Raw genomic sequence first — 26505 nt, forward strand, 5'->3', positions numbered from 1 at the left:
GTAGTAATATTGTAATTTTTCTTTTTCTTTTTTAAAAGATTTTATTTATTTGTCAGAGAGCACAAGAAAGGGGGGGCGGCAGGCAGAGCAAGCAGAAGGAAAAGCAGGCTCCCTGCCAAGCAAGGAGCCTGATGTGGGACTCAATCCTAAGACCCTGGGAACATCACCTGAGCCGAAGGCAGACACTTAACCGACTGAGCCACCCGGCCATCCCAATATTGAAATCTTTCTTAAACATTTGTTGTCAGAATTAAATGTCTGGGTTTATTAAAATATCAAAGTGTTTTTTAGGTCTGTTATCAGTGTATGACTAGGAGGCAGTCGCAGGTGAGAGGTAGGTAAGGGGATTCAAATATAGAGTAAGGAAAATAAAAACAAAAAGATAGAAGGCTAGAGAGATATTTACTGAATCTCTTATGATTGCAAGTGAAAATTACATAATTGTAGGTTTACCTAACATTTTTGTTACTAGGGTTGTTCTTCCTCTCCTCTCCCAATTACAATTATCTGTATACTTTTCTCTACAATGATAGATTGACTAAACTATGCTTTTACACATTAAGTAATATGGCCACAGTAGGTATTCAATGATTATTTGTTTAACTTACTAAGTGTATCAGAGTTGATTAAAAAAACAAGATTTTCCCTTCAGCATTCTGAGTTTTTAAACATGACTACCTGACTATGCTGCTGTTGGTCTTTGTTTGCCATCACACATAATCTGACTTCTGCAATACAGTGTCCTTGTTTTTCTAAGTAGCTAGTTCTGGTTGGTGCTTTTACCTCGGAGGCCTACTTTTCTAGTTATACTCATTTGCCTTGGGCTACTCATTAATTCCCTTACACTAAGCATAAATCAGTCACAGGTCAGATTTGGCCTGCCTTACTACTATTCTTCCTTGTTCTGTAGATCTCAAATTGTAGGTTAGAACTCTTATTCAGCTGATCTCTGGGGCACAAACCTTCCTAGGGAGAATCTATTCCGGGCTGCCAAATGAGTTGTTAGCTTGGAGAATGTCACCTCATAACTCTTATTAGGAAGCAACTGTTTTTGAAACACTATGCTTAGTCTCAGATTATTTATTATTTTTATTTATTCAAACAACTTTGTTAGAATATATGCTAATTTTTAGAGATAAAAATGTGAATATGATATGATTTCTGCTGTCAAGGTACTTAAGTCAAGTGAGAAAGTGAAAAGTATAAAGATAATTAAATATTAGAAGGCCTATGATAGAGTATGTACCAAAAAGGGGGAATGGTTGTTATACTATTTAATCAGTCTATACTGTTTATTGTGAGGATGACTCAGTATTAGAAGATGTAGCAATGTAACTAACTACATTAACATATTAAAGAAGAAGAATAGATGTAGGAAAAATTGGGTAAGTCAGCACCCATTCAGATACTGAGTAAAGAATAGGAGGGAACTTAACTTTTTTTGATTAGTGATGTTAAGTACCTTTTACTGTACCTATTGGCCCTTTGTAGTTCTTTTTTAGAAAAATGCCTGCTCAGTTCCTCTGCCCATTTTAAAATCAAAGTGTTTGGTTTTTGCTTTTGAGTTGTATGAGTTTTTTATATATTTTGGATATTAACCCCTTATCAGATATATGATTTGAAAATATTTTCTCCCATTCCCTAGGTTACCTTTTTATTTTGTTGATGGTTTCCTTTGCTGTGCAGAAGCTTTTTAGTTTTATGTAGTCACACTCGTTTATTTTTGCTTATATTGCCTTTGCTTTTGGTGTCATTGAATTTTACATTCTTAACCATGGTCTATTTTTCCTCAGTTTCTGCTACCTCAGAATCATTCAACCATTTGCTTTCATTGAATCTGTAAAGTTTACCCAAGATTAGAGTATTAACCCATGTCATGACTGCATTCTTTATTTCCTGTGGGACAGTGCCCGCTCAAAGATAGTCCCCGTTACTCAGTGAGGAGATACAGCATTTCTTGGTTATTAGCTCATATTTTACATTTTTGGTTTAAATAGATTTATTTTGGGTGATGAAATATATATGTTCAAAGGAACTAAGAGGTTATTCATCCCAGGAAGGTAGAGAAACGAAATGAGAATGAAGGGCAATATGTGACTTATGTTTCTGATTTACTTTGCCATTGTCTTAGAAATGTCAAAGGCATTTATATTAATTAGAAGCATAGAACACATGTCAAAAAAATCATCTTCCTTTGGATTATCTCTGTTAATGCATATGGTTACACAATTTTCTTAAAGAAAAAATGTTTTTTATGGTTATTTTCAGTCATCTGTTGGTTGACAGGTATACTGTAATATAATTTTAGTTTAAAGCATCTTTTTTTAATTTCTTACAGTAATCCTAAATCGGAGAGTCAGAGAGTAAATAAAAAAGTCAACAATGATGCCTCACTTAGAATTCATAATCTTTCCATTTTGGTGAGACAGATAAAATTTTATTACCAGGTAAGTGATCCTTTTTTTTTTCATTTAGTATTTTAATAAATGCTTGTGTATTCACATTTTTGTGTAATAACAAAAGGTGAGTATCACTCACCTAACATATACTAAATGCTTATTATGTGCCAGATACTGGTTTATTTGCTGGAGATAAAGCAGTATTGATATAATTTATTTCTAATGCAATATTAAAGATACAAGCAAGCACTTCATAATTATCTAATTTTAAAAATAATTATTGTATTTTATGAATTTTTAAAACCAGTTCCCAGTTTCTGAGAGTTTGAATAATGCAACACTTTGTTAAGCTACTTGAATTATACCTTTGAAAAGTATACTTTTTGTTGTCCTTTTTAAAACTTAAATTGGATGCATATTTCAGAGTTTAAATATGAGCATTCTTCAGGCTATCACTATACCTCTAAGAATCACTATAGCTGCATCACACAAATTTTGGTATGTTGTATTTTTTAAAATGTTTATTTTTGTACATTTTCTCATTTTTGTTGTGGTTTCTTATTCCACTTGAGTTATTTAGAAGTATGCCTTTAGATTTTGGAACATAAAGTATTTTTCAAGCAGTCTTTTTTTGGTTTTTATTTTTGATTAAAGAATATGGTTTGTGTGATACTGATTCTTTGACATTTGTTAATAATTACTTGTCTTGGCCTATTATGTTGTCAGTTTTTATTAAGGTTTGATGTGTGCTTCAGAAAGATAGGTATTGTCCAGTTGTTTGGGTGCAGAGTCAGAGCAAGCTTGTTTGTTAATTGCATTTTTCAGCCTTTTGTGACCTGATTAATTTTGTCTCTTGAGGGGCGCCTGGGTGGCTCAGTCGGATCGAGCCCCACATCGGGCTCCCTGCTCGGCGGGAGGCCTGCTTCTCCCTCTCACACTCCCCCTGCTTGTGTTCCTGCACTCGCTGTGTTTCTCTCTGTCAAATAAATAAATAAAATCTTAATTTTGTCTCTTGATCTATCAGTTGAGAAAGGTAAGTTGGAGTTTCCCATTATGATGATAGATTTGTCCAGTTTGCCTTTATCCACTTGAAAGCTATGTGACTAAATGCAAATGAGTTTTAAATTTTTTAATTATTATGGAGAATGATACCATTTATAAGTAATTGTTTCCACATATTTTTTTTCTACTGGTTTAAATCTTTTTCACCCTCCTTCTGTTTTTTTGAAGGCCATTTGAAATTACACCTTCCATTCTTACCCTAGCAAAGGCCAAAGTTAATATCTTTACTCTTTTATGGAATAGTACTATGATCTTAGAATACTTTAACTCATTATTCCCCTTTATGATTTTTTTAAGCTCTTGTATTTTAGTTCTTTTTTTTTAAACCCCATAAATAAGATATTAAAAGTACTGTTAAATAAATAGAATCAGTGTTCCTTTAGATCAAGCTATGTGTTTTTCCCCCCCCGCTCATGATTCTTTTTTTTTCTTTTCATGATTTTCTTTTGTATCTCAGAAGTATCTTTGGTATCATTTTCTTACTGAAGTATATCCTTTAAATGTTTATTTAGAGATGGTAAATTTAGAGATGTTTATTTAGAGAGGGCTTTTTGATGGTAAAGTTTCTCGGTGTTTACTTGTCTGAGAATGCCTTTATTTTACCCTTGTTCTTGAAAGATAGTTTTATTGGGTATGCAGTTATTTGTTAACAATTAGTTTTATCTCCATCTTTTGCAGATTTTATTCTTCTATCTTGGGATTCCTTTTTGTTCTGGAGAAGTCAGCTATCAGTCTAATTTTTATTCTTAGGTTAAACTGTCTTTTTTCTCTTTTGGCTGCTAATATTCTCTTCTGAAGTCTCTTTCCTATTCTATTCTTCAGATATTATTATTATATGTTTATTAGACTTTCTTATTCTATCCCCCATGTTTGTTAAACTTTCTTTTTACCTTATCAAACTTGTGCTGTATTCTGAGTATTTTTTTCAGGACTGTCTCTCCAGTTTGCTAATTTGCCTCTAATATGTGTCAGATCTTCTGTTTAACCCACTGATTAACTTTTGACTCAGTAATTGTATCTTTCCTTTGGAGAAGGTCTGTTTGAATCCTTTTATCTTTGCTTTTTTGTTTTGTTTATCAATCTTTTAATTCCTTATTTCTTTAGAAATTAAAACACTTTTCTATTTTAGATTTTATGCCTGACAGTTCCAAAATCTGAAGTCAGATCTGTGGGAATCTGAATATACCTTTTGTTTTCAGCTTGCTATTTCTCTTGGTAGTGGTGGCAGCAGTGACAGCAGTGTGTGTGTGTGTGTGTGTGTGTGTGTGTGTTAGTTGTGACCTTATTTAGGGTGGAAGGGGATTTATCTGTGGGAATACTTTTGTGTCTGGGCCAAGGATGTATTGCTCCAGAGAGGATTTGTTTCATTTGTGCAACCAACCAGAACCACTTTAATTTATTTTAAGTAGCTCTATGTTATTTTAGAAGCAATACTTACATACTGTAGAAAACTGGAAAAAATGAGAAAATACAAACATAGTTCCAGTGTCTGGAGATTACCACTATTAGCATCTGAATATATGTATTTCTGGATCTCTTTCTCTGCATTTAATGGGTATGTAAATTATGTATTTATGTGTTTGTGTATTTTTTTTTTTTAAGCTGGTACTACATTATTGCAAATCCTTAGGGAAATAAACCCTCCTCAGTCTCTACTAAAGGCCAAGAAAAACATCTTATTTCTTGTCTTCCTTTGTAGGGTTCAGTTTTTTTTCTGTTTTATCTTTTAACTGAGGATTACCTTTTTATTTATTTTTTTAGTTCAGTCGTTTGAAAAGAATTTTTTAAAAATTATCCAGCATTTTTGGATTCCTTCCTTCCTTTCTAATATCTAGTACTCCCCCTTGTTGCCAGAAATAAGTCTGTGCTAGATTTTTTAATAAACTTTTTGTATTATTTGCCAATATTCCAGCTATCATCTTCCTGAAGTTGATTTGAGTAAATAAAACTTCTATTTTGTCTTTTAGTGTTGTTTCATATCAGTATTTTTAGATTTGAAACAAATGAGTAAGTAAATTAAGTGATACAGTGATTTATTTTGGCAGTCATCAGTGCCGTTCTTATTAAAACAATGCTAGATTTTTGGTTTTATATTGTCTTTAGGGAGATGGAGATTTGCCTTGAAAATTTCAGTGAGATTCCTTGGAAGGCAAAGGGATTTCTGCACTAGAATCTTAAATCAGTTGTCAATGCAACCTAATTCTGTATGGTATACTATTGCTTTTGGGTTTTTTTTTTAACAGCTTTATTGAGATACAGTTCATATACTGTACAATTAGCCCATTTAAAATGTCCAATTCAGTGGTTTTTAGTATATTTAGAGAGTTGTGCTGGCATCAGTACAACCAATTTTAGAACAATTTTGTCACCCCAAAAAGAAACCCTGTATCTGTAAGCAGTTACTCCTATTTTCCCTATCCTGCACATACATATACCACCACCCACTACCACTACCCCAGTGTTAGGCAACGCTAAAATCTATTTTTGTCTCCATAGATTTGCCTCTTCTGGACATTTCTTAAAAATGGAATTATACACTATGTGGTCTTTTGTTACTGACTTCTTTTACCTAGCATAATGATGTCAAGGTTCATTCATGTTGTGTGTAATATTTTTCATTAAACTACTGTTACCTTATTTTTTGTCTTCCTCCTGCCTAAAGCCAGGTGTTGAAATTACCTTTTATTAATCATGTTATAGTCATCAAGAAATTTGGGGAAGAGCCAATTATAAAATCCATCAGTTCCAGCAGTTTAGATAAGTGGTTCTCAGCGGAGGGTACTTTTATCCCCTTGGGGACATTTGGCAGTGACTAGAGACATTTTTGGTTGTCACACATAGGAATACTACTGGTATGTAGTGGGTAGAAGCCAGGAATGCAGCTAAGTATACTGTGATGCACGGCACAGTTTCCTAAAACTAAGAATTATCCAGCCCAAAATGTTAATAGTGCCCAAATTGAGAAGTCCAAATGTTTATAATGCCAGGTGATTTTAGTACTAACATTTTGACTTGTGTTAGTTGTCACCATTTTTCTAGACACATCTGTAAATATTTGCTGGGTGACCAGTTATATCCTTTTCATTAATCTAAGTTTGAATGCCAATGGACGACCTTAGGGCTAGAAGTGATTGAATATCTTAACATTTTGTCAGTATTGTTTCAGATATTTTTTTTTTTTTAAGATTTTATTTATTTATTTGACAGAGAGAGACACAGCGAGAGAGGGAATACAAGCAGGGGGAGTGGAAGAGGGAGAAGCAGGCTTCCCGCTGAGCAGGGAGCCCAATGCTGGGCTCGATCCCAGGACCCTGAGATCATGACCTGAGCCGAAGGCAGAGCTTAACGACTGAGCCACCCAGGCGCCCCTGTTTCAGATATTTAAAACACAAAATATTCTGAAGGTTGAAATTCTCCTTGTATCATTCCCTTGTGTTTTTCCTTCAGAACCAGTTTACAAAACCATTTCTTCCATCAACCCAGTTTTTCATATTCTTAGATAAAATGTTTCCAAGACACTTCTAAAGTATCTTCAGCAATAGATCGACTGTCTTCTTTACACGATTGATTTACTCAGTTTTTTTCCTCATGTATGTAACCAAGACACTCATGGCCAGATTTCAAGTTAAAGTCTAAATCAGTGCAGTTCTTGTCACCTGTTAAATTACCTATCTGTTGAAAAAATCAGATTTCCCCCCCAAATTTATTGAAACTATTAAAAATGTTTTATATCTCATACACTCCTCAGAAAAAGTATTGAGGTGGAATATTTTAGCACATTATGGAGGTTCTGATTCACAAAAGGAAAGTGAATTTGGGTAGGTTAAAATTCACAAGTGTGTGTCTCCAATTTTTTTTTTAATGGGTTGGTAAGAATCAGGGTCATCTTGCAGAAATGATTCCCAGGGAGAAAAGAAAAGTGACAGATACCTTGAGATGATTGTTAGTGGAAGGAGTTATTTCATTATATCTTTTCAGTAATGATAGGTAAATTTAAGTGTCAGTATTCTTCCATTTTTCATTTTATTGATTTAGAATATGTAAAAGCTCAGTAAAAATTGTAATGTCATTCAGATTTCCCCTCTGTTCTGCTACTTGTAATTGCATGCCAGGGCATTGGGGCTACAGTGGTGAGCACAACAAGCAAAGTCCCTATTCTCATGGAACTTACAGTTTTATTAGAGGGAAAATAGATGAGTAAATAAATAAATATATAATTTTGATTGTGATAAATAAAAACAATGAAGGAGTAATGTACGAGGTCTTGAGAGAAATAACTGGTAAGATTGGATTATGAGAAGTTGATTGAATATACACTTCTTCATGTTTAAGTGGCAACTCAGACCTTTTCAAATAATCACTTGATCCATATATAGCAAACATTTCTTTTTGTCTTGCCAATGAATACTGGAAAATTTTCAAGTCAGAAATAAGGAAGTTAGAGCTATTATGTAAAACTACCTAGTCTCTGGTTTTTTTTTTTTTAAGTTATTTTTATTCCTGTGAATGAGGGAGAGATAGTGAATTTGATTATCAGAGACACAATTTACAAGTAAAAATCTTAGTCCATTTTTAGAATTCTGTCAGCAGCTAGTGATTGCCTTGACTACTCTGGCTGCAGTTTAAATAAGTACTAAAAGAAGCAAGGTGGTTCTTCAACCACCATTAAAATAATAAGCTGAATCATTTGAGGCTCAGAAAGAAAAGAACAATTTACTATTAGGAAATTTAAATTTATTAGGAAGTTTTTGCGTGGTTGATATCATTAATATTAAAAACAAAATGGTCTGGTACCATTAATCTAGTTGCCAGAGAAAGCTGGTACTTTTTAAGGTTTTTGTTTAACATCCGTTATAACAAGCAACATTTGGATTATTAATAAAACTTAGTAGCCAATTGAAAGGATGAATACCCAACTTTTGCATCAAATGAATGGGACTGGAGGAGATTATGCTAAGTGAAATAAGTCAAGCAGAGAAAGTCAATTATCATATGGTTTCACTTATTTGTGGAACATAAGGAATAGCATGGAGGACATTAGGAGAAGGAAGGGAAAAATGAAGGGGGGGAAATCAGAGGGGGAGACGAACCATGAGAGACTATGGACTCCGAGAAACAAACTGAGGGTTTTAGAGGGGAGGGGGTGGGGGGGATTGGTTAAAGGGTTAGCCCGGTGATGGGTATTAAGGAGGCACGTACTGCATGGAGCACTGGGTGTTATATGCAAACAGTGAATCATGGATCACTATATCAAAAACTAATGATGTACTGTATGGTGACTAACATAACATAAAAAAAAAAAAATCTCTCCCTATTCTGTGGAACTTTGCTTAAATGGTCCTGAAAATTCCCAGATTCTCTGTATTTGAATACTTGCATACCTTTAAAAAAGTGCAACCTTCTTATCTCTACCTCCAGTAATCCTTTTCATTCCCTGCTTTATTTTTATCCTTAGCACTTACCATCAAAACCATTTACTTTTTTTCTGTCTACTACTAAAATGTAAATTCCATGAGAACACGGATTTTTGTTTGTTCATTGCTGTATTTCCAGTGTCTAGTACAATGTCTGGCAGATAATAAACACAGTAAATACTTGAATGAATAACTGCCCTGATTTTTTAAAAATTTTATTTATTTGGGAGAGAGAGAAAGCATACAAGCAGGGGAAGTGGCAGGCAGAGGGAGAAGCAGGCTTCCCGCTGAGCAAGGAGCCCAATGTGGGACTCGATTCCAGGACCCTGGGATCATGACTTGAGCCGAAGGCAGACGCTTAACCGACTGAGCCACTCAGGCGTCCCAGCCCTGATTTTCTTATAACTTTCTCAGCTCTTTCAGTTGTATTGCTAAAATTCTTTCTCCATACATTTTTTGTATGTTTCTAATCACTTTTCTAACAAAGCGAAGTATGTTTACTAGTTCATATGCATATATATTATCATCTTTAACCCTTCAATTAATTTGTTTCTCCTGCTGAAAGTCATATTTATCTTGGGTTCATTTGTGTAGTATTTTTCCATTTTTTTTTTTTTTTTAAGATTTTATTTATTTGACATAGAGAGACACAGCGAGAGAGGGAACACAAGCAGGGGCAGAGGGAGAGCAGGCTTCCCGCGGAGCAGGGAGCCCGATGCGGGGCTCGATCCCAGGACCCTGGGATCATGACCTGAGCCGAAGGCAGATGCTTAACAACTGAGCCACCCAGGCGCCTCTATTTTTCCATTTCTTTAGCACCTTAATGATGAGCATCTTTAGAACTAGGTGAAGTCTGGGAAGTCTGAGGATATATAATAGAGCTTTAACAGTAGCAATCAGGTTTTTTAAGCCTCTAATATCTTTTATGTCTTCTATATTTTCAATATTACTTGTAAGATTAGAATAGGGAAATAGGAATTTTTACAAAAACGTAACCAGAATCCTGTGAAGAACCCATAGAACCAAACAGAGATTTTTAGAATAATTTGGTTTTTTTTTTAAATTTGTGTAGTTTTTAGCTGCCTTGCCTAATATTAGTACTTTCAGACATAACAAACTTAATACTTAGAAGTAAAGTAAAAGTAGAGTAGAAAAGTAGATTTTTTCCTATTAACTAATATTTTGTAACCTTTATCATTTAAAAAATACCTTTATACGTTCATTTGATTTCCTACCCTTCCCAAGAAAAGTCACATACATAGTAAGTCATGGAACTTTGATTTAAGCCTAGGCATTCGGACTGTACTCCACCAGCATGTTATGCTAGGTATCAGATTCTACTATACTAAAGTACATTTTTAGATACATGGAGATAATTTTAAATTTAGCAGTTTCCTGTAGCAATTGTATCTCATCCAAATATAATAGAATTTCACAGTGTAAAAGTGAAACACATGAGGTCATTGATGATACCATATGGTGAAAAAAATCCATGAGATTGGCTTTCGTCTTTGTGAAGAGACTGAGTTAGCATGAGGCATGGGGTAACAGAGTAGGCAGAGAGTAGGGAGCCAACTGAGGAAGAGGGTGGAGGAACAGGTAGTGACCATACTGAAGATTACTATTCACCTGGACTGTTTTGTTATAACCGTGTACCAACATAGGATATTACATGGTAAATCAATATAATAAATTGCCTTGAAAAGTTGATGTTTTCTAGTATGATTTATCAGTTTTCACTCATGTTATCCCAAAATAAAAGGTGTAAATGAGAATTAATCCTTTATCTTGAAATAAAGCTTTTTTCTAATAATTCAGGATCTCTTAAAATTTAATGCCTCCTTTTATGATACTGAATTTGAATGTTCTTTGTTCAGACTTAGACTATCCACTAAATGGGATAGAGACAAAATAGTGATTGCTTTTTTTATATAGCTCTTATTTATGATTTCTTTTACATATGTACAATGATAGTCCTGATAATTTTGCTTCAAGGCAAGGAAACTAAAAATTAGAAGAATTAGAAATTTATTCCCTTAAGTCCATTTAGCTGTTACCTACTTAGCTAATAGCATATTCCATCTTGAGGTAACTTGCTTTGAATTGGAAAATTCATTTATTAAATAACCAGACTCGGTCTCAGTCTTTGGAGTAAATGATTTTAGCAGTTTTTGACACTTACTCTTAATTACTTATCTAATCAGATACACATACAGAGTATATACTTTTTCTTTAAATGTATGCATGTTTTTGGTAATAGTTTTTAAAGGGCTAGTAAATATAATGCTGAAGAAAATGTTTTGAAACTTTCTCATACATATCTATAAAGAATTAAAGATAAAAGGTTAATTCTAATGAGCCTCTGGTACATGTCACATACTGGCTATGGGAAAATGCTTTATGGGATCTAGAATTACACATCTTAAAAAGCAGTACAAGTTAACTTTTCATGATATTTGCTCCCTCATCATAGTATTAAGTAAAGAGTGACTCAGAAAGAAATAATTTTAAAAACTTCTTAGGAACTAGTTATGTCTGAATATGTAGTGAAAACCAAATTGTAAGGACATTCACAGTTATTTCTATAATCTTGCAAAGCTTCAGTAGTATCACAGGACACCGATCAGTCCTGTAGTCTACTTCATCTCAGACCCTTTGTAGCATGCCATTATTAGTAATGATAGACACATTGTGTTCCTTCATTTCCTCAAAAAAGGGGTAGGATAAATGGAAGATGCATAGTTGAGTTATTACCTAAAATGAGTAATATGAAAGCATTCAATTCTTTCTGAATCACCCTGTACTATCAGAATGTATATATATTCTTGTCACTGAAAGTTTGACAGAAATCTAAGTAAAACATCTATTGTAGATAGAAGGGAGAAATAATGATTGACTGAGGAAGAGTTCACAGGCATAAAATGATCAGACGATACAATTTTTAATGAAGTAACTAGCTTCTTTAATTTTAATAGAGGTTTTTAATTCCCTTAAAGAGAGGTAACAAAAGGTCAAAAACGTACACATGCTTGATCTTTTATTGAGGAATGTTGTTTAAGTATCTAACACCTAAAACTCAGATTTCCAAATAATAAATATTAGACCTGTTCTACTTGGACACTTATTTTGTAGGTATTATTTTTTTTAAGATTTTATTTGAGAGAGAGTGAGTGAGAGAGGGAGAGCACGAGCATAAGCAGGGGCAGAGGGAGAGGGAGAAGCCGACTCCCCACTGAGCAGGGAGCCCAGTGTGGGGCTTGATCCCAGGACACTGGGATCATGACCTGAGCTGAGGGCAGACACTTAACCAACTGAGCTACCCAGGCACCGCTATTTTGTAGGTAATAGATGTGTTATTAAGTCTAGCTGACATTTTAATTTTTGTTACTTAATTCATTAACTTAAAGTTACAAAAAGTTTAAGATCTTGGTGTCTTTTTTTTTTCATTTTTTTGTTTATTTTTTATTTATTTATTTTTATTATGTTCAGTTAGCCAACATATACTACATCATTCGTTTTTGATATAGTGTTCAATGACTGTTTAGTTGTGTATAACACCCAGTGCTTTTCACATTACGTACCGTCCTTAATACCCATCATCTGGTTGCCCCATCCCCCCACCCCCCCTCCACTCTGTAACTCTCAGTTTGTTTCCTGGAGTCCAGAGTCTCTCATGGTTTGTCTTCCTCTCTGATTTCTTCCCATTCAGTTTTCCCTCCCTTCTCCTACGGTCCTCTGCACTATTCCTTATATTCCACATATGAGTGAAACCATAAGTCTTTTTAAGACCTTGGATAACTTTTTTCACCTTTTTAAAAGCTTTTTAATTGCAGTATAGCATATCTACAGAGAAGTGCACAAATGGTAAGTTATAGCTTGTTGATAATTATCTAGTCAGCATTACCCATATAACAACCTTTGGGATATCTTTTTACAGGAGACTTTGCAGCAATTGATCATGATGTCCTTGCCAAATGTCTTAATCATTGGCAAAAATCCTTTTTCTGGTAAGTATTAAAATTGGCATAATGTGATAATAGTCTTTGTGTAATACTGTAATGCTTATCAAGATCTTGCTCATTTATATGAACACAGTAGGTTTTTCATGACTCTAGGGAAAGTCAGAGGTGATACTCCATTTTGTAGAGAGAAAATAAACAGAATATTTGTAATATGTAGATGAGGTCTATATATTACAGACATACATTTTATGTCAAGTCCAGTGTTTTTTTCAGCTCTACCAAGTTGATACATTTCTGTAATGATTTTTAGTGTCTCATTATAAACAAGTATAGAAGATAATATGGGTATAAGATTAAAGGAAAGAAGTGATTTTGAAGTAATTTCTAAGTTTATATTCATACATCTGCTATCTTTCATTGCCAGAGCTGTTTGAATCTAAGATTTTACTGATTGATGTTTAGCTTATATTAAACTACTTCTAAATGGAAAGGTGAGAAGCAGTTTTCTTAGATCATTTAAATTATTTTCTTCAGAAGTTTCTGCCTTTTGCCAGATTTTAATTGTGACCTCTTCAGAGTTTTGATTTTTAAACAATTAGGGAAATTAGTAGCTACTAACCAATTCAACAACAGGCTTATTCTTTTAGGCTACCCGTAACCCAAATCTAAGTATATCTTCTCCAAACCCCACCCCCCATTCTCATTCCAAACAAACAAAAATAAAGCCAAAATAAAAACTAAAATCAAGCATGAATTTTTCCTGAGGAAACTACCACTTAGATGAGGTGAATTAAGAGTTTAGATAGTCTTTAGAGACATTCTGGGATATTTGATTATATAAATTAAAAAATGAAAAAAAATTTTTATATGTAGAATGGAATTATTTTCAGTTTTACATGCATTTAGTAATTACCTACCAAATTATAGAGACCAGGAATATAAAGAAAATGGTCTGTACTCTGGAGGATCTTATGTTTTGGTGAGAGATACACAGATGACTGGGAAATCATGTAATAATTAATATACAATAGAGCTATATAAAAGTATCAGGCATATAAAATATGGAGCCATTATTCTAAAAGTTGGCAGATTAGTGAGAGTTGGGGACCATGGGTGGGCGGTTGCCAGGGAAGACTACACTGAGATGTTAGAGCTGTGCCTAGGATTGTGATTAGTAAGTAGTTCCCTAGAGGGATGAGTGTAGGGAAGAAAGACAAGCAAAGAGAGTAACAGAAGTGAAGGCAGACGAGTGTGGATGTATATATATTTGGGGAAGGGTGATTAGTGTGGCTAAGAAAGTAGGTTGTTTGCTGGAGAGTAAGAGGAAATGTTTGAAGAAAGATTTGGACTTTGTCATAGATGATTGCCCTGATGTTGAAATTTAGCCCAAAGAAGTGACTTTTTTTTGGATAGCTGCTGTATGTTTTGAGAAAATCTGAATTGAGTATTGTTCACCAGCAAATATACTATCCACTTCTGTTACAAATCATTAACTTTATCCAGCTTATTGTATACATTCATTTTATCAGCTTTGCTGTAACATTTAAGGTTTTGATCCAGGTTCGCCTACACAGTGGAAAGCCATTTAAATTTTGTAGGTAGATGGATCATATAAGATAGGAGTGTTAGAAAGAAAATGCTAATAGGCCTAAGAGAAGCCAGACCTATTAGGAACCATTTGGTTGAATGTGTGGCATGTCCCTATATCAGCAGTTCATTTGGTACACGGGTGTGGTATAATCATTTATGGAAAACTAGTGGATTTATATAATTAGCATACTTTATTGCATAAAGCCTTGAAGGTCATCTTATCTATGCTGCAGCCCTTCAAAGTTGACATCCTTGCCCATTTCTTCTGCTCTCACCACATTGTGCACACAGCTGCTTTCTTGACTTCTTCACTATACTTGCATACTTAATCCTTGGGTCAAGTTGTTGTGGATATTACCTTTAGAAGGGATTCTACCAATGTAAGTAAGAGAGTTGAACTAACGTAAAATGTAGTACTTAGCAATCGTTTTTATTGCAGAACAAGGCACAGAAGAAGTTAAAAAGTTGCTTTTACTTTTACTGGGTTGTGCAGTTCAGGTAAGTTAAAATATTTCTTTGTATTTTCATTTTAATAACTCTATGTTTTTTCAGGCTCTAGTTTCTGAAAGACTTAAAGATGGGCTATTGGTTTTTCAAAGTCTATGTTAGGAACTTTTAAATAACTATAACCTTCTAAGGAGATTTTGCAGGAAAACACTTATTCTCTTATTTTATTTCAAACTGTACTTATATTATCAGATAATTGTATTATTTAAAAACTGTATTTTTTTTTTTTTGAGCCTTTTATTGGCCCCAAGTTTTTCAAATTTCCATAGAGGTACTCTTAAAAACTTCTCCCAAAACATCCTTATGATTTATGTGTGCATGTTTGTATGTTACAGAAGGGATGATTAACAACAAAAAGAGGCAGAAATTATGAAAAATGTTATTTTGGAGTCTGGATTATTATTATATTGCTTTTGATGAGTGATAAATAGCAGCTATGATATATTGAATACATACTTTGTGTCAGGTATGATTCTTATATAGGTTTTCTTATATCTTTTCTCACATAAGAAGATTGGTGTTTATATAGGATGATATTTAAGTTACCCAAATTAAGACACTTTTGAGAGTTGGAAAGGGTACTGTTAACAATTACAGTGGAACTGCCTGTGTAAACTGGGACTGTCCCTGACAAACCAAGATGGTTGCTCGAGATTCATATTGCCAACAGGCCAAAGAGTTAAGTTTAAACTCTGATCTGACTTCAAAACCTATTTTTCTATGTTGATTTTTCCTTTAATCGGCCATTTTTTGGGTAAGTGATTACAGTGTTAAACTGTCTCAATTATTTTTGGAATGAATTTATTTATAAACAAATATTGTGACCACAAGTGATTTTTTACATACATTTGCCAGAAATTATAATTCCAAGAGAGTGTGGCTTTTAGAGCTAACTGCTTGGGAGGTATAGACTTACACAATGCATGTTATTAAAGTTTCATGCTCTGTAATATACAGGTGTTTACTTCATAATTGATTAAATATTCAGTAAAAATAGTGTTTGTGGTCATTGCTGTTCTAATTTGGTCATCAGATCCTAAATTAGAAACACAGTCCTTAATTATTTACAGCCTTGAATACTGTATTTGCTTTTAAAAATACCCTCTATTGGTGGATGTTATGTAAATTTAAATAACATAGTGACAGCATAAATTTGGTTGTAACTTCTGGTTACTATTGGTTGTTATTTCTGGTTACTAAAATTGACAGTGGGAATGGAGCAGAATGAAGGACTTTCTATGAACAGTTTAGGGAAAGCCTAAAATATAAAAGAAACCATCATGAGCTGTGAATTGTGTAAGACTGATGAATCACAGACCTATACCCCTGAAACAAATAATACATTATATGTTAATAAAAAAAAAAAAGAATTTAGATTTCATCCTGTCGGTATTTGGGAGCCACTGACGCTAATGACATAAAATGTGTAACGGTCAGAATCTCCTGTCAGCCTTTAACTGTCTATATGAACAATTAGAAATCTTTGTTGATACTGAAGAGCTAAAATGTACTTCAGGACAAAACCAATCAGCTAACAAGTATTGTTTGTACACTTTCTAGAATGTAATCTCTATTACAGAAAATCTATCCTTGTGTAATTCAACAGGTTAAAAGTCTAATGTTTAATACAATATGTAAGTAGCATAAATATGTTTTTCCACATCAGGATTAGTTTTATCTGTTATACTTGTGATTTGTAGGTAGAAATAGTAAGTTAAAGTTTGCTGGTATGATACTAAAGTCCAAGAATTCAGTGGGCCACAAGTTTTAAAAGATACTATATTCATGAAAAGAAATAGAAATGGAAGGAAGCATAAGGAAATTGGAAAAAAATTGTTTCTTTTGAAGAAGAAAGTATGAAATTCTTAAGGGGAAGTAGCATTCAAAAACAGTAAATTAGTCTCTGTCAAAAGATCTTACAGAATAAATTTATAATTGACTTTTTTATCCTTGATTATATATAAATTCACAGGAATAACTGAATACAAAGAAGACTGTTCAAGGCAAGGGCTTAGATATTTCCATTATTGACTAATTAAACCAGTCCAGTTCCACCAGAATCTTTTCTAGTGGATAACACATCTTCTGAACCAGTTCTGAGCATCAGCTAAAATTTTTATGGACACATGGCTCTGCATCCCAGCCATGAGATAGTTGAGAGATTCTCAAGCAAAATCATCCTACACAGAAGGAAAAATGTTTGTAGTGTATGTTGTTTACAAATATTTTTCTTCAAAGACAATGTAAAATTCAGCAGACCTTAGTTTTATATTAGTACTGGCTATTCAGTATCCCAAAAATATTATTTATTTTGGGCTTTTGCAAGGTTGCATAGTGTTGAAAGCAACTGAGTGTCAAGTGTGATTGGAATTAAAATTTTGACCTTTATGTGTGCCCTCACAAGCAATTCTAACGCTAGTATTCGATTCAGAAAACTATTTTTGAACTTGATCAGCTTGAGGGCTATATAGCCTGTTGTTTTCCTAGCAGTTATCTGTAAAGCATCCTAAAAATTAGCATTTTAGAACATTAATTATCCCATTACATTTTGGGGAAATAAAATAATACATAGCTTCTAGCTGAGGCATTTTCTTTTCTGAGAATACATGAAAATAGCAAATGTAGCTTAATATAAAGAGGGAATTTTTTGCTGATATTGTTTTTTTATTTTTTTAGTCGGGAAAATTTATAAATAAAATTCACCATTTTACTAAATTTTTTTTTAAGATTTTATTTATTTTTATTTGAGAGAGAGAGAATGAGAGAGAGGGAGTACATGAGAGGGGAGAGGGTCAGAGGGAGAAGCAGACTCCCTGCCGAGCAGGGAGCCCGATGCAGGACTCGATCCAGGGACTCCAGGATCATGACCTGAGCCGACCGAAGGCAGTCGCTTAACCAAATGAGCCACCCAGGTGCCCCCATTTTACTAAATTTTTTTTTAAATTTTATTTATTTATTTGAGAGAGAGAATGAGAGAGAGCACATGAGAGGGGTTAGGGTCAGAGGGAGAAGCAGGCTCCTCGCTGAGCAGGGAGCCCGATGTGGGACTCGATCCCGGGACTCCAGGATCATGACCTGAGCTGAAGGCAGTCGCTTAACTGACTGAGCCACCCAGGCGCCCCACTAAATTTTTAAGTGTACGGTTCATTAGCATTAAATACATTCACATTGTTGTGCAACCATCACCACTACCCATCTCAGAACTTTTCTCATCTTCCAAAACTGAAATTTTACACCTGTTAAACAGTAACTCCCTGTATCATTTTTCTTGGAATATCATGGTAATCTGCTGACTTAGATATCAGTTGCTATAATAGAGTTAGAAATAACTTTAGTGCCCATAACACATGAAGAACTTTATATAAAGATAAAAGAGAGCTTAATTTTAAGTGGAAAAAACAATTTGCTGATGATTATCTAGTCTTCTTCACAACAGTCTTCATAGATGGAAGTAAAGCTATTTATATGTCTATTTTTAACACCAGACTTTATGCTCTAGAATGGGGCTGTCAATACAGTAGCCAGTGTGAGCCACATGTGGCTGTTTAAATTAAAATTAATTACTATTGGGGTGCCTGGGTGGCTCAGTGGTTAAGCGTCTGCCTTCAGCTCAGGTCATGGTCCCGGGGTCCTGGGATCGAGCCCCGCATCAGGCTCCCTGTTCCGCGGGAGGTCTGCTTCTCCCTCTACCATTCCCCCTACTTGTGTTCCCTCTCTCGCTGTCTTTCTCTCTGTCAAATAAATAAATAAAATCTTTTAAAAAAAATTAATTACTATTAAATAAAATGAAAATTTTAATTTCTCAGTTGCACTAGCTACATTTTGGTGTTCAGTAGCCACATATAGCTAGTGATTACTATATTAGACAACACTGATATAAAAAGTTTGGTCCAATTATTCAACTTCGGAATTGTTATCTTCTCTCATTCTCTTTTCCATCTTGATAGTTTTTCTCTTTTCTATCCCTCAAGATCCTATAACCTTCATTGTGTATTCTTTAAGAAAGCCTAACCTATTTATAAAGCATATTTGGAATTCTTAAAAACTTTCAGAGTTTGAATAAAGATGAGATTTAGTAGAAAATGTGGGTATTTTAAGAGTAAAAGAAGAATTCTCATTGATTTGTGTTGAGACTATGTTAAAGGATGAGCTCCTAAAGATAGTATAAATGAAGAAACAGTGGCTATAGGGCTTAGAAAAGAGAAGTATATTTGTTAAGTTTGAACTGAAGGCAGACAAAGATATGGCAGTTGAATTGGGAGACCCTTCCACTGAGTCATAGTCATCATAACCCTGCTATTTTATGTGTTCATTGGCTTGAAAACTATACATAGGTCAACATCTTTGGAAGCATTAAATTTAAAAATTGGGCATACCATACCTAAAAAGTTAATTATGTTGCAAATGTACTATCAGAAAGTCATTCTTAATTGTTCTCACTAGACCTGTCAAATATTATTTACTAGATGAAAAAAATTCTTGTTTTTAAATTGACTAATTTTCATCCCATCCCCCCAAAACTCGATTTCCTAGTCACAGCTAGAAATTGTACATTCTTAGTAATTTAATTTTAAGTATTATTATATCATTCTAATAATTTTGTTTTTACAGGACACAGAACTATTTTTACCAATGGGAATGTGTTAAGTTAAATTGTAGGCAATAGAAGTAGAGTGTTACAATTTGATATAATAAATACATAGAGTATAAAGCAGAACCTTGCTAAGTTTCTTAATGATCAAAGGACCAATTTTTTCTTTTTGTGAGTATATTCTCTTCACTAGTAGTTGGGTAATTGGCCCCGGAGATGCAACTAAGCTAGACAAGGCAGTGCTGTCTGTTTTGTATGCACTTCTCATTTGGTAGCTGCAAGAATACAGTTATACCAGCAGTTGGATTGCAGTTTAAGAGATGTAGATGGGAGGCAGAGATATTAAGATGCATGTTAAACTCTTACTCAGTACTGACTGAAAAGAAAAAGATTAGGTTTACATCATAATATTTTTAATTTATATAAAGATTTTACAAAGTTATACAATAAAAATTGCTGATTTTATTCCACTCAGTACATGTGTACTTGTATATATACTCTTAAATTTTGCCCCTGGTAACTTTATGTTATGGTAGAAACAAATATTTATTGTACTACCTTATAAATGTTGAACTGGGCCTCAAAAGTAGGTTTCTTTTATTAAGATTGATAGGATGAAGATGTGAGAATGGATTGTAAGCTTGAAGTAAAAATTGCTTACAATTTTTTTTTCCCAAGAAGAAAGCCTGTTTTGTTTGATGATAGCCAAAGACTGGCTGAGCTTTTTGGCTGTATTCCGAATTCTGCCACTGACTCACTGTGTTTTTTGGCAAGTAACTTATCCTCTCTGAAACAAGTTCTTGATTCTTTACTTTTCTGTTTGTAAAGTTAGCATAATAATATTGTACTGACCTCAGATGGGTTGTGTAATGGTTTCCCACTTTAGAACTTTACAGCATAAAAATAGCATGGGTTTTCGGTGCTATGCTTTTTAAATAAATATTTCTAAATTGTTATCTTTTCAGTAGGTAAGTATATTAGGCCATTTAAATGCAAAACAAACAAAACCCTCATTGTACTGTTCAAAACATAACCAAGTTTTTTGGCCTGATGAGTTTTTGGTTATTTACAACATATTAAGGACTATAGCCCATAAAACGTGAATGATCATTTTATTATTTCTTTTAGTGTCAGAAAAAAGAAGAATTTATTGAAAGAATTCAAGGTTTAGATTTTGATACAAAAGCAGCAGTTGCAGCACATATTCAAGAGGTAATAACTTATACTCAGTTTTTATATACTAATTTTTATGAAGATTGTGGTGTGTTTATATCTCCCCACATACTTGAAGTCCTAGGACAAGCAAGAACAAATCAAGGTCAGGTACAGATGAACCCTGCTGTTAGACAAATTATCGTCTTCTCTTTAGAGATAACTTTTTTTTAATTATTATGTTATGTTAATCACCATACATTACATCATTAGTTTTTGATGTAGTGTTCCATGATTCATTGTTTGCCTGTAACACCCAGTGCTCCATGCAGTTCGTGCCCTCTTTAATACCCATCACCAGGCTAACGCATCCCGCTACCCCCCTAGAGATAACTTCTTAAATGAATCCTCATGGCACAGTGCTAACTAACTAACGTGTACTGTTGCCTTTATCCATAGGGACGTTAGGTAGGAAGTGTTTAAGGAATGAAGTGTATGTCTTTGTTAGCACAGAATGAACAGTATTGTAAATGGAAGCAGCAGAAAGTGGATCACTGCCTGTAATTCAAAACTAAAATGAGAGGTAAGATGATAATCTAAGTACTAAGTCATTCCAGTGATTTCCTTTTGAATGAATGGACACAGTATAATTTTTATTGAAGATATTACTTGAATTATAACACATTTGTAACATCCATATAAAAACTTAAGTCTAGGACATATTGTGCAATATTAAGTAATTAAAATAATTAACAGATGGATTTTAAAAGCTGCTATTTCTGCATCTATCTAGTCTTGAGCTTTTTAATCTTATACACTTAACGAGACTTTTTAGAACTAGATCATGTTAAACTTTACATGTTGATTAGAAAGAAAACTAAGGGAGGGAATTTTTAAATAGTAAAAATTGGTAGTGTTTAAAATATTCTCTATTTGAATAACCTGTGTTGTGTATATCATCTTTCCTCTTCGTTAGTATTCTTAGAGTCCAGCTCTCTTGTCTATAATACTTTTGTCAACAGTAAGCATATTAGTACTCCACAAGATACAGGGGAGGGGTTTTGGTAGTTTCCCCTTATATACGTTTGTTTGTGTATGCTAGCTTTGTGGTTTGTATTTTATTTTGAATAAATGCTAAGTATTGCAAGTTACTAAATTTGCCATCATTCTTCAAAGTGTTATTTTGCGGTTTCTTGTGAAAGTTAATGCAGAATATCAGACTCACAATGAGAAAAGGAAAGCAAGAAATAAGTATTTCATTTATGTAACTTTTCCATTCTTTTAAAAATCTTTATGTTAGTCCATTTCTCCTAAGGTTCTGTGACAGTGTCATCTTCAGACTCTTTAAAGATGTAGCTTTTCAAATATAAAAGTGCAATAACATATATCCTACAAGATTAAAAAACTTTTGCTTTTGAATCAAGCACAATAAATTTAGTCTTACCTAAAGAAAAGTTCAAAAGTTCAACTGATTTTGTTAAAACAGTTGTCAAACGTATCAATATTACCTTCCCCTAGTAATGCCTGAATTAAATGTTTTACTTTTTAGTTAACAGGAAAACAAATAGAAATTTATTTATAGTTTATATTTAGTAAAAATAATTTTTATTATTAGCCTTTTCATCATTAGTTTCAAGTGTTCTTTTTTAATTTAATTTAATTTTATTATGTTAGTCACCGTACAGTACATCCTTAGTTTTGTTTTTTTTTTCTTTTTAAGATTTTATTTCTTTATTTGACAGAGAGAGACACAGTAAGAGCGGGAACACAGGCAGGGGGAGTGGGAGAGGGAGAAGCAGGCTTCCCGCAGGGCAGGGAGCCCGATGTGGGGCTCGATCCCAGGACCCCAGGATCATGACCTCAGCCAAAGGCAGACGCTTAATGACTGAGCCACCCAGTTGCCCCGCATCATTAGTTTTTGATGTAGTGATCTGAAGTTTCAAGTGTTCTTGAGGCATCATATTTACTTCTCATATTTTTATGATAAGGGATATATGATATTTGAGCTAATATTGTACTAAAATGAAATCAGTTTTTAAGTAATAGCCATTCTAAAATATTGTTTATTTTGGTTGCTTTGCTAAAGGTAACCCATAATCAGGAAAATGTGTTTGATCTGCAATGGATGGAAGTGACTGATATGTCTCAAGAGGAAATAGAACCACTCTTGAAAAATATGGCATTACATCTAAAAAGACTTATAGATGAGAGAGATGAACAATCAGAGGTTTGTAAATTTCTTTCAGTATATTGTGAAAGTTTGCTTTCCAAAAACAGTGATTTCAGAGGATCTTCAAAATTGATACTGTGTTTCTTAGGGACAGGTAATAAAGTACCTTATGTCTGTTTTTTGTGCAACACAGGAACGAAAAAGGGTAGATAAGAGCCCCAAATTGCTAGTAAAGAGATTGCAGTTAGATATCCTTTTCCCCTTTCTTTTAAATTATTATTCTGATTTTGTTCCTGTGTGTTTTTAAGTCATCCCCACAGCTCTGGCAACAGTACAGAAGTGTGAAACTGAAAATACTATTGATGTAAATGGAAAAATCATTGCCTTGAAGCATGAGAATTTGCTTAAGGTTAATTTCTTAGTTTTATTGCCACATTTTGAGGTTGGAAAAATAAGTTTAATAAAAGGAGAATAACAGGTGTTCTGAATAAAATGTCTCACAAAAGGTCTCAAATTTTTGTAGTCCGTAAATGAGGTGTGATTTTAAAAAAGAATTATTATAGGCTCCTGTAAGAAAGTACTTCGCTTTTTTAAAAGAGTAAAATTGCACCAGGTTTTTTGCCTGCACTCTCTGAAAACAGCTAATAATTTTATAGGAGTCTAGACTTCTGTGCATGTGATGGTGAGTAATATTTTGTTAATAGCAGACCAAAGTACTCTGCCATTCGGAAGAATGTGTAGCTTTGATCAGTTGTTCCATTTACATGGGAGAGACAGGTGTGTGTGTGTGTGTGTGTGTGTGTGTTTAAAGATTTATTTGAGAGAGAGAGAGAGCATGAGCAGGAGGGGCAGAGGGAATGGGAGAGAGCATCTCAAGCATTTTGCACACTGAGCACAGAGCCCAACGTAGGCCTCAATCTCAGGACCCTGAGATCATGACCTGAGCCGAAACCGAATTGGACACTTAACCGACTACACCACTGAAGCACCCCTGGAAGAGACAGTTTTGAGGTTATTTACAGAGAATTTGATTACTCTTTGGGCTAATGAAAGACTTGTGTAGAAGAAATTCCTAAATTTTTTTTTTTCTTTTTTTCTGAACAAAACTTTCATGTTGCTATAGATGAGGATTTTCAGTTTTTCTTTAGGCATTAAAAGAGAAGAAATGATAGGAAATAAAGAAGTATTTAGAGCAACAACTAATTTTTAGAAAGCCCAAAACCGTTAAGACCAAAGGAAGAGTGAATTGAAAAAATATCCCTAATATATATCAAACTTATCCTGAGATACTTAGATTATTTCATTTTCAATCTGAGTTTTGACCCATGTGCTTTATCTTCTTTTTATATTAGCATCTTTTTACTGCTTTATTAATTTTCTACAACATTCTTCTATTTTTATTTCTTCTATTTGTATTTTGATAAGGTGTCCTCCAGCTTCTGAGGGCATGTATGAATTGTTTGATCTCACATGGGTGAAGAAGGATATTATTTTGGAGAAATGAGAACAAAATGTTTGTCATTATATGATCTGTGTCAAAACTAAGGAATATGAAACACTATACTGATTGTTTGAAAAACCTTTTAAAATGTATCATCCTGCCTGATTAAGCATTTTAGTTGAACTTAACAAGAAAAAAGTGGTGGCATTCTCTTGTCTCAAGGTATTTGGAAACAAGTTGCTGTCTGGTTTAAACCCAGTTTTCTAGGGGAAAATTTTTTAATTTGGGTCACCAGTGGACTAATTAGAAAAGATCCTTAAAAATAATTGTGAAAAATATTAGACAAATGTAAATACAATTTATAAATGCAATAATTTTGTATTAATCAATTGGATTGAAACAAGTTCTTATTTAGATTTTCCCTTTAGCTCATCTGTTTTTTCTCCAAAATATTTTATTATTTTATTATATTTTTCCCTCCAAAATATTTTATTTTATATAAAATTTTTATATAAAAAATAAAATAGAAGAAAGTTATATGTCACACTGAATAACACATATTCCTAACATTTTTTGGAACACTTCAGAGTACAAAAGCAGCATGCTCATTTTTAAGTGCAAAGAAAACTTACAATAAAAGACTTCAAAAATTACCAATAAAAATCTGTACATTAGGATATTTTTAAGGCATTTCCATGTGTGTAGCATTATGTAGAAAGAAAAATGGAACTTCAAGAGAGGAACCATCACATCAGGTGTTACACATACATCTGGGCCTTTCCAGCTTACAGCCCTCTCTCTCTTTAGGGGAAGGTGTCACTCAGTTTGAAGAGGGCCATAGGTGTCATCATGGAGATGTAGTACTCCTTGTTCATGCCATGCTTATCCACAAGCACCATGCTGGAGGGATAGAGTAGGGTTTGCAGTAAACAGCCTGACCTGCAGAGCTAGTGCTGGAGGCATAATCTTTGCTCCTATCCTGTTGATGGGGCTCAGGAACATGCCTATTAGGTCCACCGTGGTGATATGTCAAAGATTCAGGCCATACTGTGCTTGTGGAAGCATTCCCATGTGCAGCCAGTAGAGGAGGACTTTGGATATGGACACAGTGAGGAGTCTCCTTTTCTCATAAAACTGCTCTTCTGCACCCACACTGATATTCATGGGCTCTGTGCCAGTCCAAGCCAGGTCGGATTGACAGACTCGGGGCAGGGCTACCCGGTAGCTTGTAGCCACTGATGCAAGAGAACTAACAGGTGGCTCTACTTACTGCTGCTGCTGGAACACATCTTGTAAGCGTTCCCTAGGGTGCTGAGTTTACTTTTTTGTCCGACTCTTATTTTAACTTGAAATTTGCAAATGTCCTTATTCTCAGCTCTGTCATAGATTGTACTGACTTTGTGACCTCCTAGAAAATTTGACCTTTGGGGGATGCCTTTTAGAATAACATCACTTAGAATTCTTTCTGCTTTGTTTCTTTCCTCGGGGGTCTCCAAGGAACCCAGACGTCAGCTTATTAAGTTAAGCAATGCATTTCTTCATATTTGGCCACTTAATCCTAGAAGATTCATATCAACAAAGGAGGCTAGTTGGCTGCTCCAGGCCTTTTTGTTCCATACATGTTGTATATCCTGGTGAGCAGTAAAACTCTCGGAGTTAAAGTAGGCACCATCTATGCACTTAAATATCCTCCATTTGCTGGCATGGCAAGGATAGGACATCACTTTTTAGTCAGTATTAGGAAGCTTCAGGTTGCTCACAGGGGATACCCTTCCTTGTCAAACAGAGAGTCCTTTTTTTCTGTTTTGATTAATCTTTTGTTGTAATTCTTTTATTTCAATCTAGAAAGTGTAATTTGGTCACTCTTTTTAATTACTCTTCACTTTGTATTAATTTTATGTAACATGTATTTCTTAAATCCTCTTCCTTTACTAAAAACCAAATAGATTTTAATGAATTTAAGATCTCTTTATTATCACTATTTTATGCCAAGCATTGTGTTTGTATAATATACTATCTTCATAAGTCTGTACAATAACCCTATCTTAAAAATGAAGATACTTGAGCTCAGAGAAGTTAAACAATTTGCCAAATCTAATTCCAATCCCTGTGTTCCTGTTTATAAAACCTTTGCCCAAATCCATGATTGTGCTCAGCACATCTCTGATTCTTTTCCTTAATTGGGAGTTTTGTAAACAGAATTATTATGTCACTTGA

The 26505-nt window shown here is 34.0% G+C and overlaps 1 protein-coding gene across 3 annotated transcripts in view; it reads left to right on the forward strand.

Moving 5' to 3' along the window:
- The window catches only part of CCDC88A (coiled-coil domain containing 88A), a 122154-nt gene that overhangs the window by 23319 nt on the left and 72330 nt on the right, over positions 1-26505 (forward strand). For all 3 annotated transcript variants that reach the window (XM_035001528.1, XM_035001530.1, XM_035001529.1), the window contains exons 3-7: positions 2339-2447; positions 12813-12882; positions 14867-14925; positions 20654-20737; positions 22764-22904. In XM_035001528.1, the coding sequence (XP_034857419.1) occupies positions 2339-2447; positions 12813-12882; positions 14867-14925; positions 20654-20737; positions 22764-22904 (463 nt within the window). The remainder of the gene's footprint in view (positions 1-2338; positions 2448-12812; positions 12883-14866; positions 14926-20653; positions 20738-22763; positions 22905-26505) is intronic.

This window comes from Mirounga leonina, unplaced genomic scaffold (genome assembly GCF_011800145.1).
Source record: "Mirounga leonina isolate KUSES-001 unplaced genomic scaffold, KU_Mleo_1.0 Mir_125, whole genome shotgun sequence".
NCBI lineage: Eukaryota > Metazoa > Chordata > Mammalia > Carnivora > Phocidae > Mirounga > Mirounga leonina.